General features: G+C 37.1%; 1 protein-coding gene across 3 annotated transcripts in view; it reads right to left on the reverse strand.

The window, feature by feature from the left end:
• Positions 1-19,612, reverse strand: part of ZNF385D (zinc finger protein 385D) — a 426,799-nt gene that overhangs the window by 71,982 nt on the left and 335,205 nt on the right. For all 3 annotated transcript variants that reach the window (XM_062569317.1, XM_062569316.1, XM_062569318.1), the window contains one exon: positions 18,870-18,980. In XM_062569317.1, coding sequence (XP_062425301.1) covers positions 18,870-18,980 — 111 coding nt within the window. The remainder of the gene's footprint in view (positions 1-18,869; positions 18,981-19,612) is intronic.

Consider the following 19,612-nt stretch of genomic DNA (forward strand, 5'->3'; position numbering starts at 1 on the left):
AAACAATTTTCCTTTAATATATTATGTTTAACGTTACTATTAAATTGCATAAACCAGCAAGTACTTTTTCCCTTGGGCATGTATTAACAATTTACTTTTTGCAGACAAGTGCACAAATATGATTAGCTTTTGCAAATTGCTCCTTATTCTGTTACTGGTAAGTAATTTTTATATTATTACAGTGTAAACAGATGCTATTTTCCACTACATATTCAGCAGTAATGAGCTAATTCAATGTGTTAAAAACAACAAAAGATCTTCCAGAATGAGCCATTTGCTTCAATAGTCCAAGCTCCATTGAAATCTATGTTGAAATCAACCATGATAGGAAGTTAGCAAATTACTCTAGAAGCCCTATTGCAAAATAAGAACTTTCTTTAGTCCATTTATTAAAATGCAGAATGTGTTATTTACCCTCTTCACACGCATAACATTGACCAATTTCTTGCATATTGATTTGGAAGTTATTTTTTGAGCATAGCTATACTTCATTGCTTTTTCTCATAGAAAAAGGACACTCTGGCAAACATTTACAGGAGCTTTACAACTGTTTCAATATTCACTCCTATGAATTCATTACACACCAAAATCTACAAACAATGAACCATGCTGTTTTCATTGCCCTTTGCAAATTGCAAGGACCAGCTTGTCAAGAGAAAAACAAAAAAACAGCAAGCATGTTAATTTTAGATTGTGTGGCTCCACACAATCTAAAAATCCTGGCTCCACCGAAGTCAAGAGGTATTTCTGACACTTATTTCACCCTGGCCTGGCTATTGAAAGCAATATTGCGATTCTCCACCTGTATCATTTTATCCTTATGAAAAGAATTTAAAGAAGGACAGACAACCTTAGACTAGGCCAACCAACCAAATTTTACAGCGTCATAGAAACACATCAATTGAGCAAAAAGCCATGTCGTCACTACAAAAACTTGTTATATGTTAACTTGGATTATGCTACTTAGATACTCTTACTACAACATTTGTTTGGGTAGCTCTACATCCTACTGTTTGGTGCGGCACACTCAAATGCAGCTGCTACTAGGATGGCATGCATACACACAGTCTACAAAATAGGGACAAAATGAAACTTGAGAACACCTACACCAATTTCACTCAGATGGAGTGGCTTGGTTTTATTTCTGTGCTCTTCCTCTGCCAGTTCCTACTTACACAACTGGAGACAACCACATCATTTGAATAATCTGCAGGAGAGTGTTTTTTATATTACAGCAAATCTGCATATGCATATATATATATATATATATGTATATATATGTATGTATACAGGTGTGTGTGGATATACACACACATGGATATACACACACCATAAGCAAACTGTTGTCTCATCATAAATATCTTAATAGATGGACAGGTTTCCAATGTTGGGCACATTTAATACATATATATATACCCAGCAGACATCCAGCTATAAAGCTAACAAAGATTCTCATGGTTTTGTCACAGAGACAATCTGTTGTCTGTTTTACTGGGTTACTAATAACCTATGTAGCAGTTTATGGACAGATATAAGGACACATAAGAAACACTACATAATGATATCAAGGGAATAAAATACCTTTGCAGCTACCATTCTGTTTTAGAGTATAATTCCTGCTTTTCATCCCGGAGTCAAATTAAATCTTAGTCCTTCCCATAATCAAAATATAAACAAAACGTAATAAAAATAAATAGAATATCTCAATTTATCTCCAAAATAGAGTTCTTTACACCACACATCATTTCAAGAATGTCAATTATTCCAACACGAATGCACCTTAGACAGACCAGAAAACCCAAAGACTCTACCTAAAAAGAACATTAAGGCTGCAAGATCAAACAGATATGGAATAGTTACAGCAAACAATAAGTATTAGCAGGCGCAGGTTGCTATAATCTGTGGTATCATGACATATATTGCCAGTGGGTCACATAACTCTTTATGATACAATAGAAGAACCGTAACATTTCCAGGGTTTTTCCCTGAGAATCAAAGTTCAGGGTGGCCTAGAAGCTTGTCTGACACTTCCAGACCACATCATGTCCCCGCATGTATGGGACATTCTCATCAGAACCACATACACCCCCCCGAAATGTCCTTAGGTGCCACCTATTCTGTCAGCCAAATCATAAAATCATCCGAGAAATCATTATCATCTGAGGATTTACCAAATAATAAAAAACCTGAACAGTACAGCACTGTGACTGTACCCTAAAGAAGGGGTGAAAATAAGATGTCAGGTACCAGGCAGGGCACTGCTCTATTGCTGATAGTGAACTTCGAGAGGTCACACTCTCTAAACAAGATCCTAAAGGCAGACAGGACAGACGCATGAATGCCATGTGAAGTATATAGCATTTGACAGCTTGCAAGATTATTTCAAAGCCATTTACAGAGTAGCAGGACAAATAGGACAAGCTAAGGACACCCAAAGTCCTACCAAGTTCAGACAAGATTTAACTTCTCCTAATTCTTTCTAACACCTTCTGTTCATAGAGGATTGAGGCTTTAATCTTTAATTCAGTGCTTCTTCAGTTCCACCTTACAAGTGCAATTACAGCCTCAGTGTTTTTGCCCTTCAGTCTCCTAAAAAATAAACTGCAGTGAGTGCATTCCAAATACAAACCAGACATTTACTTCCAGCTCCGAGTTTTAAGATGTATTAGCACCTTGAGGCTTATACATGGTAAATCTAATAGGTTTCTTCAGGCAGACAAATGGCCAGGAGTATAACTGAGAGCATTCAGGCTAAGCCAGCAGGCTTATTGGTCTGAATATGGTAGCAGGACAAGTAGTTGTCTGCTAAGGACACAATAAATCCACAGCTAAACAGTTGATTCTGTTGAATGTCCTTTCAGTCAAATTTGGGTCTAACTCAAATTTTGGGTCTAACCAAAATGTTTTCTAGGACAGAACTCCTACCTTCTTTATCTCACTAGACAGACCACAGCAAAGGCCCCAACAGTCTTTTGATTTTACAGCTTATTATTGCAGGAACCAGCAAGAGAATTTATTGTCTATGGGAATCTGTTCCAGCTGTGAACATACTTGTAATAAAGTCGTAAGTGCTAGAGCGCACAGGCTAAACTTGATGGGAATTTGCACACTAGAGTAATTATCTGGGCAGCCTCCACCTTCAAAAAGTTAGTCAGGCATCTGCTTCACTGACCTCCCACCTGGAAGCACTGTTCAGCATGGGAGGTTTCCAGTGTCATATGACATAGTCACATGGTTGTACTCATCCTCGCTCCCTCTTCCTCATTTTAACTAGTCACATCTCTGTTCATTAAACAAATAGAAAATAAAGATGGCCTTGTTGCACAACTAGTCTGGCAGACTCCAAATTGGCTGCTTGAACTGAGTAAGTAGGCTTGAATATGTGTATACATAGAATGCAAGAATCTGAGAAAATGACTCAAGATTTGGTGTTAATGACAGAATCATCATGCTGTAGATTTATCTTGCGTGATGCTGATAAAAGAGAATTATGAGAAGATTCTCTGTTCTCCCCAGCCAAAGGGCATCAAGAGCCAACCCATTACTCATCAGTTAAAAAATGTTCTTTTGCACATACTAGAAGAGCTTGCAGTGAAACACTAAAGGCCATCTTTCTCCTGCAGGCAATTCATGCTTCTATTCACAGCACGCTGAAATGCAGTGAGCCTCTGTAAGCCCCCATCCTCAACCCCCACCCCGCCCCAGCTTCACAAACTCCTGGCTTATTAGCTGTAATTTAAAGCCACCAGTTTGTCCGGAATAAGAGTGTTCAATTTATAATTCATAACACCTAACCATTTAGTGATTGGTGGGACCTCTTTCTTTTTGTAAGAGAAAAGAACCACACCTGCAAAATACACAGATTCTTGTGACTTTAACAACAAATAATTTCAAGATTTGAATTCAAACTCATAGCCCAGTTGTAAATGGCTGTATCTTCTCATTCTAATCATTTTTTATTACTCCGTTACTTGTTCCATGTCAGATCAATATTTTCTGACTTTATCTCCCACTCATGGAATACTGAAATCAGTATCTTTCTGATATAAGTAGAATTTCTGAAGAGAGTGAAAACATGTTATCTGTGTTAATTTTAAAACCCAAATTTAAAGCAGCCACCCATTGTGCTTCTGTCATCGCTTATCACAGATACTAGAAAACAACTGACTGCAGCCATCTTTACTTTCATACAGGATTAAGTAGGGTAGGACAAAACAAATATTTAGAAGGGTGACTTCTGAGAAGATTCTGAATCCTAAGTAACTCCAGAGAGAGGAAGTCTAGATGACAAAGCTCCTCAGTTGCCAAACAAGCCTTGCGCTGGCCAGGCTACTGTATTTCAGGATTCTGTCTCCAAGCCTTTCCGTTCCTTTGTACTTGGACACACTCTCTTTGGGACTTCAGCTTCTCCTTTGCTTTCAACAATTATCTTCATGATCATACAGCATGAATAGCTCCTGGATGGCTCCAACCTTCCTCCTTCAGTTGACTCTGCCACCTAAAATTCATCATTTCCCAAACCAAATCTTTTCTGTCTGTATTGACAATCCATACTATAGCCCAAATTTTAATCATGAACTATGACAGTTCTTTCCACATACTGATCTCCTGCTCTGCATCATCATGTCTGTCATTCAATATTGCTTATTTGTCTCTTCTCTTGGATAGCCTCTTTTCACTCTCTCATGCCTTAGAACATCCTGCCTACCCCAACCACCTATTGCCTAGGCTACAAATCTTGATAGTGCACTTACTCTCATGTACTCCTAGTTGTCTTTCAGATTTGACTTCAAATCTTCCAGCATGCAGCCTGATAACTTGAATCATTTTGCTACAGGTTGTTCAAATCTTCTCTCTTTCAAGAAATCTCTCTAAAATGGTTTTCAGAAAGTATTTCTCAATCCATTCATTTGCTGATCCCCCACTGTTCTCCCCACCTTACATTCCTGTTTCATTTCTGGTTTATTAGAATATAAGTTCTCTGGGGAAAAAAAATCTCATTTTAAACATCTGTAAACCACTGTACATTGTATGGATATTCAGCTCTAGGCTCCTTGCATAAATAAGACATAGTATTTTGCAGGTTCTAAGTAAATTACTGATTAAAACACTAAGAACTGTTGTAGAATAATTCAGAGCATATGACTAACATGTTTTCTGGGCAATGATTTCCACCGTATCTTGTGACTAATGGTTGTTTATCTACATCAATGAATATTCAGCAAGAACTAAGACAAAAATGCTGAGCTCATTTTCTCTTGGGACCTTTGGTTCTGTCTGAAGTATTATGGAACTAAACAGTCATCGCAGCCACAGCTGAATATTCATCCTCAGCATAGTCAAGAGTGATGGAAAAATCACTTAAGAGTCACTGGAGAAAGTACCTACTTTTTCTTAGTGCTAGCTTTCTGAAAAAATCATTTACCCTTGATTAACTTCACTCATTTGTTATTGAACTGTGAGAGATAATAAACTAGTTAAAGATTGGCTATAGTTCAGGCAAGATCCTCCTTATCAGGGAATTTTGCTTTTGACAATTAGGTTGCCAGTTATGCCAATTCAAAAGCTGAGCAGCACAGATTCTCATCACCAGAAACTACACCTCTTCTCCACTGCTAAAAATACACATTTTCACACACAGCAGTGAAAAACCTAGCTTGACTTTCTTATATCTTGGGGGTCTGAAAAGTCACCTTTAGTATCCTCTTAGCTGGGACAATATAGTAATGCAATTCTCTCTCCCGTGAAATGCACATCCTCCATTTTGCATGAACTCTTCCTCCTTTATAGTTCCTTATCATAGAATCACAGAATCAGTAGGGTTGGAAGGGACCTCTGGAGATCATCTAGTCCAACCCCCCTGCTCAGCAGGGTCACCTAGAGCATGTTAGACAGGGTTGCATCCAGGCAGGCCTTGAGTATCTCCAGAGAAGGAGACTCCACAACCTCTTTGGGCACCTTATGTTAGGGCAGAGCCTGCATAAAGCAAATCTGGATCCTTCTTGGAAGGATGACAAAGCTCATGGCTTGTGTTGGCAGGTAGGTTTGAATTGCTGAATCTCTGCAATCACCCTACATGAGAGATGAATAGGTGGTGACAATTACTACAACCCAATCTATTTTAGTTAAGGCTCAGTACCAGTACCTTGTGTTTCTCAACATAGTCCCCACTCCTTGTGATCTCTGCTGCTGAATTGTTACTTATTGCTGCTTCTCAGAATGTTTACTATTAGAATTGACTTAATGGTAACTGTTTATCACTACTTAAGTAGAGTCTGATAAAAAATTATGTTAGTGAATAAATTGACAAGTAATGACAAGTAACTTTTGGTTGGCTATATGACTGGAATTATACTAGTGAAGACCCATCAAATATTTCTATTCAATGAGAAAAGAAAAATTTATGTTACATCATTATAATAAGTGGTGAGACTTTGAAAAAATAATGTAGATTGAGATACCCTGTGAAATAAAAATGCTGCAAGATGCTCATATTAATTTTTAAACCACAAAACCGGGATGTCACTTTGGAAGAAGAAATTCCACACAAGTGATGAAATTTCTACGTTTGGCAAACGAGGTATTCAAGTAGGCAGAGCATAAAAAGTGAGTCTGAGTGATTATTTGATTTGCAACTTAGTGCTTTTATCATCAGTTTAAAAAGAAAGAAAAAAAGCATCTGAATGAACATCTCATAGTTTTTAAACTACTGTATATATCATTGGCCTATTAAGTTATGACATTTGGACATATTTTGTATCACTGTGTAGACTGAGGTGAGAGATAATAATACTGAAGTATCTGCATCTAATGAAAACATAACACCTTCTATTTGTTGGCATGGCTCAGTGCAAAAGAGCAATTTATCACTGTCCTGAAATTGGCTAGCAGGAACAGAAAATGAACTACTGCTAATTAAACCTTTATATGAAAACACAATCGGTAACCAAATCTTATTATCCCACACTCTCATGTTTTTCTCTCTTTTTCATTTACACTTTGTCCTGTGGTCCTTGAAGTATCAGGTTTACAGGCTTCTTTTATATAGCTTTTTTTGATATTGTAAAAGTATGAACTTGTGACAATGATAATTAAAAAGGATGCCTACAACAAGAAAAGTAGCTGTGGGAGGAAAAAAAATGGTCCAATTAAAATACATCTGTTTTTTCTGATAGCTAATTAAAAGTCATATTTAAGTTATTAGCAAAATATAAAGTATTTACTCAAGCTGAAGTTTCATCATATTCATGACAGATGAATAACACCCTTATTACAAGCAAGGAAATATGTCTGGCTTTAAATACACAGAATACATTTATTTACAGAAGTGTTGCATTCAGTAACGTTTACAACCATAGAAACCATATTTGCTTTAAAGAAATGAAAGATAACTTTAATTTTTAATGACTTCATTACTATGAATTTTGTTACTCAACCACTTCAAATAAATTGAATGCTACAGCTAAATATTACCCTAGCAAAGTGTTGTATTAAAAGCTAAAATAGAAAAATAGCTTCTGTACAAATTCTAGGCTAGCATATACTAAGTTACTTTTCATGAAGTACCATATAACTATTTAATTTTTAATTTACATAATGATAATTACCGTAGTATTTGTACACTGAAGTAAAAAAGTTACAACATAAGATATTATTTGAAACAGAAAAGCATTCTTTTTCTTCTAATCATCTAGGCAAAGATCAACTGAACTTATTAGTTTTGTCAAAGATATTACAAAATCAAAGCAAGCACTGACAATTGTAACAAGACTCCAAATGTAAATTAAAATACTTCAGACAAAAGGCTTGCAGGCAAGTGATTCTCCCATCGAGGGATGATTTTCACTTGTCCCCAGGTGTAACATTATGTGCACTGATGGGCTGATCAACAGAACAGAACTTCTCCCCAAATGTAATCAGGAGTGATTGATGGTTGGGACAAAAAACTTGATTATCATGACAAGTCCACTGATGCGGAGAAAATAGTCTGTGCTGGGGAAAGGATAAAACCTGTTCAGAGACTACCTTCTAAAATCTCCTTTATAAAGAATAAAAGAAACATTTATGCCCATCCAAAAAGATCTATAAATGAACTCAGTGAATTTACTATGCATCTGTATCTGCAGTTATTCTGCTGTCACACAATGAAACCTATATAAACACCAAACAGAATAAATCCTTATATTTTTAAATTATATTTTTAAGATCAACCCCTCAGACAATTATATATATGAAAGCACCTGTAACAGTAGAGCATTGCCTCAGTTTCAATGCATGTTTTGAATTCATAATCACGCTTTTAAAGGCCATGAGGGAGTGAGGTGTAAGTGCCATATTGGATTCTTTCCTGAAAAGAAGTCTGTCCCCTTTGGCCATTTTAAACCTTTAAAGACTTCATTTTCAATTCAGATCAAAAACATGCACATGAGTGGAGGCAATACACCCTCAAAGGTATAGTTCAAATATCTGCCTTTTTATTCCATTGTAAAGCTTTTAAAAGCAGATGTTGGGTTCCATTCCTTCACAGGATCAGACTCCCAACTGAGTTAGGAGTTACACATGAATAGCAGTATCTCCAGAGACTCTAAAAGACATGCAAGGAGTGAAAATAGAACCAAGAAGCTGAAAAAAAGTCAGACTTAGAGGTTCTGAAATAGAATTTGTTTATACTGGGTACAGTTAAGTTTCCTCTCACAAAAGGAAATATTCTAATTGCTACAAGAGGTGGCTACACACATACAGTAAGAAGAATATGTCATGGGTACCCCAGGGAGTGCGATTTTACTGACTACAAAGGAAAAAAAAAAGTCCAGATTTACTGTAAGATTATCTGTAAAGATTTTATAGATATTAGAATGGGTATAATCAACCAAAACCAAGTCCAGGAGCAACTTTACTTTACTTTTCCTGTGGTAGTGGCATCCCCCAGGGCTCAGTACTGGGTCCCATCCTCTTCAACTTTTTCATCAATGACCTGGATGAGGGGACAGAGTGCCTCCTCAGCAAGTTTGCGGATGATACCAAGCTGGGAGGAGTGGCTGAGACACCTGAGGGCTGTGCTGCCATTCAGAGAGACCTGGACAGGCTGGAGAGTTGGGCAGAGAGGAACCTCATGAGGTTCAACAAGGGCAAGTGCAGGGTCCTGCACCTAGGGAGAAATAACCCCAGGCACCAGTACAAGCTGGGGACTGACCTTCTGGAGAGTAGCTCTGCAGAGAAGGACCTGGGAGTGCTGGTGGATGACAAGTTGACTGTGAGCCAGCAATGTGCCTTTGTGGCCAGGAAGGCCAATGGCTGGGCTGCATTAGGAAGACTGTTGCCTGCAGGTCAAGGGAGGTGATCCTGCCCCTCTACTCAGCCCTGGGGAGGCCTCATCTGGAGTGCTGTGTCCAGTTCTGGGCTCCCCAATACAAGAGAGACATGGAGCTACTGGAGAGAGTCCAGCGTAGGGCTACGAGGATGATCAGAGGGCTGCAGCATCTGCCCTATGAGGAACGGCTGCAAGAGCTGGGCCTCTTCAGCCTGGGGAAGAGAAGACTGAGGGGGGATCTTATCAATGTGTACAAGTACCTGAAGGGAGGGTGTCAAGGGGATGAGGACAAACTCTTTTCAGTTCTCGTATGTGACAGGACAAGAGGCAACGGGCAGAAATTGAAGCACAGGAAGTTCCGCCTGACCGTGAGGAGGAATTTCTTCCCTGTGAGAGTGACAGAGCACTGGAACAGGTTGCCCAGAGAGGTTGTGGAGTCTCCTTCTCTGGAGATCAAGGCCCACCTGGATGCAACTCTGTCTAACGTACTCTAGGTGACCCTGCTGAGCGGGGAGTTGGACTAGATGATCTCCAGAGGTCCCTTCCAACCTTACTGATTCTATGATTCTATGATTCTAACATATTTTTAAGAAATTAGGATATTGTCTGAAAAAAAAAAAAGACATCAGTTAACTCATTTTGATGGAGATCTTTTTACATCATACACAACTTCATATTTTCTTCACTATGTGCTCCTTCTGTGGACCAAAATCTAATATGTGACCTTGCTTGTTCCAGTTCTCTCAGTTCTTCTTCATGCATTTATCAGTGCCTCAGAAAGTGAGTAGAGTCTAACTGGAACATTTCACTGATAAATGACTGAAAGCAGACAACATTGTTATTTTTATTGCGAAATTTGTTACCTGCACTCATTATTAATAACTCAGATTCTCTATTTTATAAATTTCTAGTGTTTTAGATAAGTCTATGAGGTTACAAATTACAACAGATTGAACAAAGCTAAGTGAAGTAGGCACAGTAAAGAGTTTACAATTCAACTTTCTTTTTAGGTAATGACTAGCTTATTGTAAGTATTTTTTTCCCATCACAGTTGTTCCCAAGTTTCAGTTGTTGTTTGTTAAAGTTGACTGATTTGGACTGAGGAAGCTCTCAGGAAAAAAAAATATCTCAAATATATATAAGGGTAGAGCAACAAGTGATAAAGCAGAGGATTCTCTCTTTGCAGTTGCAACAGGCAGACTTTTCTGTAAATGCAACACGTGAGAGAATTGGCAGAGAGGCAGAGAAGCTCTTTCTTGCCCTTTTATAGTTTAATCTGTCTATATCAAATTCCTTCATGTATATAATGCTATTTTCCAAAGTAAGTTGAAGCATACTAAAACACTATCTTCATTCCCACAGTTCCAGCCAAAGACATCCTAAGAAAATCCAGTTAGCCACTACTTGCCCAACATTAGCATTTGGATTTCAGTTCCATTATGTCCCCCACCAGGCATAAAATCTTCCTGGCACTATTGTACTGCAAAGAATGTAGATACAGAATCCAATTCATTAAAAACACTGGAAATAGATATATTATTTGCCTGGAAGTCATCTTAGTGACCGCCAGAGAGTCAACATTAAGCATTTTCCTGACATTGAAAGCAGAGATTGTGGAAATTCTACAGCCCTTCAGACTCTGATTCAGCTCTGCATTTTTTTTTCAATTTCATATTTTCTCATTCATTCCTGTGTTCTAATTTAATCAGTTCAGAGAGAAGGGAAACTTTTGACAGTAACAAGCATGGATATGTTCAAACATAGGAAGGAGGTTGCTTTTATTTCAGACTTACTTTCTTTTTAAATCCTCTCACCTTAGCCTTTCTCTCTTCCTTTTGCTGCTCTTTGCAGTTCTGAGATCATTTGAGGCCAGCCATAAGTTAAAAGTTGGCCCCAAAGGGCAGATACTACAACCATTCATTTCAGTGCTAGAAGCAGAAACCTTTTAAATCATTTTGTCTCCATATTCCACAGTTAGAATACTGGTCATTAATCTTTTGTAAATTATAAACAAGACTATCAAAGAGAAGCTTTGCCTATTCACAGATTGCTTTTAGCAAAGTCAAATGATTTACAGGAGATATCAAACCTTTTGCACAACTCACTTGCTTTATCAAGAAAGTGAGTGTTTATAAAATGAAATAAGCTGGTAGAGTAAGAAGAGGTAAGAAGCACGAGTTGTAAAATGCTAGTAAAGAAAAGTAACTGTGTTATATCATCTTTAAGTCCTAATACAGCAACAGCTGTTGATCATAATGTTTTAATTTCTCCAGGATCATGTTCATATGCTGACTCTGACTGATGTTGAGCAGGTCTGGATTTTGGTCATGTCTCCTTAGCCCCTTCACAGGGACTAAGCCCACCAGCAATAGATCAGCTGACATTCAAAGCATACTTTTTTTTAAAAAAATAAATAACTTAAACCTTTCCCTCCTCCCTATTGCCTTCTTGTACTCAAGCAATGCTTATGAGCCTGATACCCCAGGGCTAGTCCATGTCCTGCAACAGCCAGAGATTCCCTATGTGGAGCAGACCGCTTTCTCTATAAGAGAGGTGATACCTGCCAGGATTAGTGAAGAATTAGTGCACAGAGCTCCACGGCTTATGGGCCACTGAGAAACCACTGACAGCACTTACTGAGCTGACTCCAAAATCTTCAACTTGTATACAGTACTTAAGAGATAAGGGAATTTTGTTATCCTTAGGATAGCACTTAGGGGACTCAGTTCAACGCCTCCAAAAGTACTCAGAAGCTAAACAGGAAGATATATTAGATATGGATAATTTCTGCTTCTAGATTGTATACATACTTAAGAATACTGTATAGAAGGTGAAAAATATATAATAAATACTTTATACAACAAAAGGAAATTACTTATATGTTCTGTTAAACATTCTGAAAATGTTTCAGGAAAGTATCTGGCATGTGAAAATTAGTAAATACTCTTCTGGATTTCTTAATTTCTAAATTAAGTTATATATTTTCTACCTGAAAAAAAGTTCCCCACAACCATCTCAGAACAACACCAAAGAGAAAAGCCAATTTAAGTCAAAAACATGAAATTATTTTCTTTCAAAATACAGGGCACAGTCAAAAATAAAAGTTCCAGTTCTCCAATATCAGAAGGAGGTGCACAGGTCTTGACTGTAATTTATATTGCTGTTCTAGGAAAGAGATGGTAATGCTTCTAAAATGTGCTGCCTATGCCTATAAAAACAGAAGCCACTGAATTTCCAACTAGGCAGAAAAAAACTGCTTGGTTGTTCTCAAATTTGTCATGTATGCAATGTAACTGCAAAATATTCTGTTCTATTTGTTTTAGAATGCACAAAATCACATATCTTGAGCAATTTTTTTTAGCAATTCCTTACATTTTCCATAATGTACTGATGTAAATGCCAGACATCCCTCAGAAATATCTGCACTAATCACTTTCTGTGATTATTTACTACTTTTTCCAAAGAATACTATAAACCAGCATCTCTGGAAAAGAGTTGACCTATGAGTATATTTCCATTCTGACTCACATTCTGATCTCAAATGAATGGCATGTGCAATTCCACATTTGAAATCGGTATTTGTTTCTTCTAACATTGAACTCCATAGTACAGGAAAGATAGTGCATCACTAGAAAGAAGTAGTATATATTGAAGACATTAAGTCTGGAACAAGATTTATTATTGGAGAAATAAAAGTTAATGCTATAACCTCATAGAGTAACACTAGCTTCAAAGGGATGCTAAGAATCCGTAAGTACTTGCATAGAAGAGTCCTCTTACAGAAGCAGGATGATGACTCCAGAGAACACAGATTTATCAGTTTAGAAAGGCCAGAAGAAAAATTGGCCTGAGATAATAAATAAAGATGCTTGATGGCTAGCAATACTTGCAGTAGTAGAGTAAGGAAGGTGTGTGTTTTTACTCAAGCAGAAACTGTTGCTTTTATACCAAACCAGGATTCTAAACCTATTACATTAATTCTAAATCTAAATCCAGAATAGGAGACACAGTTAAAACATGCACATAATACAAACAGGTGGTTATAACCACAACAAGAACAGTGACTGAGGCAAAGAGTACAAATGGACTGAAACACCAAATACCACAGCAAATTAAGTCTCTACTACTGCTTCAAAATCACACAAACATTTTTGAAGTTAGTCAAGCAGGAGGTCAGCTAGTCCACATTGCAGCTCCAGGATAGCACTGAGTGTATCTTGACAATCCTCAGAGCAGGGTGTCTAACTTGTTAAGACCCTCCACTGACAGGGAGTCTAACCATCTCCACATATTTCATTCCAAAATTTCATTACTCTTTTTTTTGTTTCACTGAATATCCCAACAAAATATTTCCTGATGCAAATTAAGCTATTTCTCCCACTGAAACCAAAGCATACAAAGACCAGTTGCTCACTGTGCTCTTAATAACCCCCTTTCACATATAGCAAACTCACTATATTTTCCTTGTCTTTTCCACTTCATAACCATCTTGTCTTTCTGCTTTACTAAACTGAGTGATGTTTTTAAATGTCTTGTCATTCTTGTTGATCTCTTCTGAAGTTTGCCATTTGATTATGTTTTTGTTAAAGTGTGATGACCACTACTGTAAATAATTCCTCATCTAAGGCACTGCTAATTTCAAATACTGCAGAATACTTACCTACCTCTTGGTAAATGTAACTCTCTTGGGGGAAAAGAATCATAGGATTAGTTGGGCTTTGTTTTATTTATTTATTTCCCCCCCCCCCCATTAGCATTTGTTGACTCATATTCAAATAATGATTTATTATTTCTCTTTGCCCATTAAGCCACACATTTCTCATTTTACTACTTATGTTTTTAATTTTTCCAGACTAGGCACAGCAGTTTGTGTTTCTATTTACTGCATTTGTCTGAATTCCAGATTATTTTCTTCAACTGATAAAGATCACTTTGCATCGCAGTCCTGTACTTTGAAATACTTGCCACACTCCACCTTGCTGGTATCCACAAGTCTGGTATTCTTGATTCTGCCACATACATTGTTAACGATAATTCAGAGTAGTACCAGACACGGAAGAGACTCCTGCAGATCCTGACTTGTAGTAATCTTTTGTTTTGACAGCAGAGCACGAGAAGCTGCTCTGAGCACAATTTTTTCAATCTATTGTGCAACCAGCTCTTAACAATTTCATCTAGACCATATTTCCCTACTTACTTTATAAGGCTGTCACATAGGACTGTATCAGCCCTTATTACAGCCAAAATATATCACACCCACTTATTCCCCATTATCCATTAGGCCAATTATCCTGTCAAAGGAGAAGATTAGATTGGTTTGACATGATTTGTTCTTGACAAATTCATGTTGGCTGTTTCTTATCACCTTATTATCCCCCAGGTGCTTACAAACTGATACTCTAATCATTTGTTCTAGATACCAAGCATAACCTAAACAGCCTCTAAGTCCTCTGGTCTTGCTACTTTCCCCAAGAAATTTAGCAATGTAGTACAATACTGTGTAGCTATGTTGCATCCTTACACTTCATAAAACCTTGAATATTCCTTAAGCAGCACAGAAGCTTTTGAATCCTTATGACCCTATGCTGCTGACTTATGTATCAATTCAGAGGTCATATTTGCTTTATAAGGGCAGAGAGAAACAAAGTGAAAAACAATGAATAAGGACTCTCCCAGGAGCATTCATCTCATGGTTTTCAGAACTTTGCTACTGTTGCTGTTTAAATCAAACAATTATTGCTGCTAACATATTTGGAAATACTTTCACAGTGCATCAGAGTGGAATTCAAGTCCTGTGAGCTCATCAAAACCCTGCCCAACCTTTCAGGAAAGGTAAGCTGCATTACCACTCACACATCTGCATTCAACAAGGAGGAAAAGAAGGAGAGAACCCCTTTGCAAGAACTGACTTGGCTAACAGACACTGTTGCTATCTAGATGAAATGATGAAATTAGAAATGCTGGCAAGGTCAAGACAGGCAAATATAAAAAAAAAATTTACTCTTTTTTTTTTCCAAGTCAGAGGGTTATGTTTTTTTCAGTGAATTTTAGCAGTGACTTTACTCATAGAACTACCTGTACGCACATGAGTTGTCCTCCTGACGTCAGTTGGACTTCATTCTGCAGGGTGCTTTAACAGACGTTTCATATTATCTACAAAGCATATATTTAACAGCTCTTTTGGATTGGTGCAGTAGCACTTAGCAGCTGGCAAAATCTAAATGGCAACTCACAAGCTTGCAGCTAAGCACATACTTAAGTATTTTGCTGTATTGGATGCATAATATGAATGGAAATGCTGTACACTGATCTCTCTCAATACAAAATAAATATAAAATAAGGAAAAAACACTGCTTGAAACAGACTCCATAGAACCTACCTCTGCTGTTCTAATGTTTTTTTTTGTCAGCATGGATAGACTTGGTAACTTGCTCATTCCGCCCTTCCCTTGTATGAGAAGATTTATTTTAAAAAGAAACACTGAACACACAGCTGTCACAAAGATTTACAGATAACCCCTTTAGAAAGAAGCTAAACGATTTTAGACTATTGTACTGCCTTTTCTCATTTTTCTTTGAAACATAATTTTGATACTGTGTAACCAGAAAAAAAGCTCTTCTGCACTGCAAGAAATCTGTATCAAAGGGGAGAAAATTCTGTATTCTCTACAAAAATGAAAAAACTTGGAAACTAGTTTTATTGTAAACATTTTCATAATACTGTCATGCAGTAGGTAAATGGAATTTCTTTTCATTGTATCTGATAAATCCTATCTCTGGTATGTAAAAATAAGGATGCATCAGTAGAACATCCACAAAGCTGTAGGTTTCTGAGCAGAAAAGCTGTTTATTGTTCTTACAGCTTTAAATAATTTTCAACAAAATGTAGTGGAAATGAAAGGTAGGAATATTAAGTAAATGAAAACTTTCTCATAAAAATTGAAACAAAATTTACAATGTGTGTGAGCTTGCTATTCACACAGTAAAGTTATCAAAAATTGATAACTACTAACTATTTTTCTTCAGAATTACCTTTCTGTCATGTCTTAACACTTCCCCCCCCCCTTTTTTTTGCTACAGAAGTTGGTGGAGGTTCAGAATTACCCACGACGCTGTGGAACTTAGCTCTGTCTATTCTATTCACGTTGCAGACAAGCATTTCCAAAATTGCAGTGAAACACTGACGACTTATTATGGAATGCCTTTCTTGAAAAGCCTCAGGAGAACACAGTGGGAGTAACTCTATGCACTGGAGTGAGAAGAGACGTCCACGAATCTCTTTTGGTTAGAAAAGAATAGAGGAAGAGACGCTGTCCCAAGTAAATCATTAGGCAACACTTAGAAACTAATCGTTCTACCAATCAGAAACACTGAGGATGCTTTAAAAATTAGTGGAAAATTAGAAGGAGAAAGTGAAAGATATTCAGCAAAAAAGAAGGTCTCCCTAGTGTTATTGAGCTGCTTTGAGAGGACTGTTCCACTGAACAGTGTTGGTGAATTGGAGTTCAAGCCTCTAGCACTTCAAGGTGTGAAGGAATGACTAAATATCTGCTTAGCAGATTTTCTTCCAGGAGTTTGGTGTGAACAATCTAAACGAGCAGATTCTGTCTGTGACAAACTTATCTCAAATTGTAGGCAATTCTGAAAATGGTCATTCTTTCTTCCATTTTCTTGTTTGGATTTCTTTCCACCAGCAGCAGGATAGGAAGATTATATGGCACAGCAGTCATTTGAGTTAGCTCTGTCAGTGTCCAGTGATACATTGTTTGCTTCTGTATAGAATTTTTTTTTTTTTTTTTTTTTTTTTTTTTTTTTGCAAACATTCCCCTCTGGAAAATGCCTAGCTCCCATCAGCCAGAAAATTTTCCACTCTGTGTATCAATCATCTCAGTTGTGTAACTGTTAATGACAAAGTCAGTTTAATGATGTGTTCAACCTCTCTTTTGTCTGAATCTTTTTGCAGACTATTAAATTATATTCCCACTTTGAAAAGAGGTGTTTCACTTTTGTATGTAATACCAAGATGTTTGCTATCTCTTGCAGATATATTCCATATTTGATTGAGCATGACATGCTTTTTCCTTAGATGAACTTGAAAATTCTGAAAGACCTGCCAGGCTGCAACAGATGCAGATCGTCAGAACCCCCTCCTGTGAGAGGCTTAGCATCCATAGTCATAATTCTAGTATCTAGTTTCTTGCCAGAAGAGCCTAATTTGATCAGACTGTCCCATTTTCATCCATGGGAGACTTGACAGCTCCAAGTGATATACTATCCTTCTTAGCATCACTATTTGATAATCATGTCAATGTCGTAAAAGGAAGGTGTCCATTCAGTCCATGAACTAGAAAACCTAGGGTTCCCAGGGAAAGTTAGTACTTGATGCTGACTGGTCTGGAAATCATGACTGGACTCTTGGAAAAATTCTTTCTAAGCAATAAAAAGCTGATGGAGATGAGGAGCATTATTTTAATTCTGAGGTGGCCAATCCTTTACAGAAGGCATCAGGAATAATTTTTGGTTTCTGACAAGTTCATGATTTCAGTAAGTAACTGATAAACTAAAATCAGGTTTATTAACAGTTCATAAATAGCTGCCCACAAAGAAGCAGTAGCAAACAAGACTTCTTTCACTTCTTCATATGACTAACACCAGGAAGGAACTTTGTGGACATCTCTGGGTTGGACCTCGCACTACATTCAAATATTTTTGTTTTTCCATATAAAAGTTTGTGAAACAGGTAATAACTGAAAGACATTTGGAAGAGGTAAATACTTTCCATTAGAGAGACATACATCACGAAACTTCCTGGACAGATGAGCAGAAGTTAATATGTCGCACTGGGTCAAATTTTGCATGCACAGATAATGCTGCCAGAAAAGGAAATAAAAGAGTGAAACTCTGAGAGGCTTTTCTAAGACAGAACACGTATTCCTTGGCAAGGAGCAGCACAGCACATCTTTCTTCTGTAGCTACTGAGTGTGGGGTCTCCTCTCTATATTAGAGACCATTTCTCCAGTTCAGTTTGCTCTATTTAATGGTTGGAGTAAAAGGTGCAAGGTAAGAGACAACTGGCAAAAATCAGCTGCTTATTTATTTATTTATTTATTTTCTACAGTTCTGGCTAGGCAGAAATATTGTCGAAAGGGTAGAGAAAAGGAGGGCAGTTCCACAAGGACTATAAGCACATCTGAACAACTCACAGTATATATAGGAAGAGAAGGAAGGCAAACATAACCAGAACTGGTACAGAAATTAGGACCCAGTCAATATTTTATCCTAAAAAGGATATGTAGTATGGATGAATCCATTTTCCCATTCACTCTCTGTGCAGCATAACTGAAGTTGATGACCTTACAGGAATATCTGGAGAGAAAATCTGGCCTGGTGTATAAAAACTACCAAATAATTCTGTTTATTTGCAGCATCTTAAAGCCTCTTCATCTCCTGAGCCACAAGCTTGAATTATGATGTTTCATTTAGGTTCAATTCATGCAAATTATTGCACATCCTAGAAGATAAGTACACGTTTCTAATCTGATATGAAATGATTGACTTACATCAGAGTTAAATCTCAGCTGGCAAATGTTGCATGATATGATTTGCTTTCTTCGATGAGGAAGAGGAACACCAAATGTATGATTTATTACAGCTTTTTGAATTGGGTCCATCTGTAAAGAGAGGAGAAAAGAGAGAAATAAAAGCATTTGCTGTTCCATTGTATGCTGTCTATGTAATGTATAATATCAAGAGATTCTGCATCATGTCATACCATGTTCCATTCTAGAGCAAAGTACTATTTTCTCTAAAAAAATAGTATTTCTTTATGCTTTTTTACAAAAAAGTAATGTAAAAAGGAACAAAGAAAAGCGTCTTTAGCTATCTTTAGATGCATAGCCTCAGTTCAGTTCTACATGTACCAATCTCTTTTTATTGAAGAAACTAAAAGCTGTAGGCACTGAATAAGTTTACCCATAAAAACACTAATTTATATTTTTAAGTCATACAAGAGCAAAATCTTCTAAATGAAGTAGGGACATTTTAAATAAAACACCTAAGAAAAGGATCATTTCTTTTGAAAAGAATTGATTGATTATTATATACAAATAACATCAGAATAACACACAAGAGCCCCATATTATGAAAAAATTGATCATATCCCAGGATTCAATAAACAATTTCTTTTTCTATAAAACAACTTTTACATAACCTAAGAAAAATCTAAATCCTCCACCAGTATCTAGAAATTACTTTCATGGCCATCTAGAAGCAGCTATATATTCTTAATAAATCTTAGTTTAAA

This window comes from Rhea pennata, chromosome 2 (genome assembly GCF_028389875.1).
Source record: "Rhea pennata isolate bPtePen1 chromosome 2, bPtePen1.pri, whole genome shotgun sequence".
Taxonomy (NCBI): Eukaryota; Metazoa; Chordata; class Aves; order Rheiformes; family Rheidae; genus Rhea; species Rhea pennata.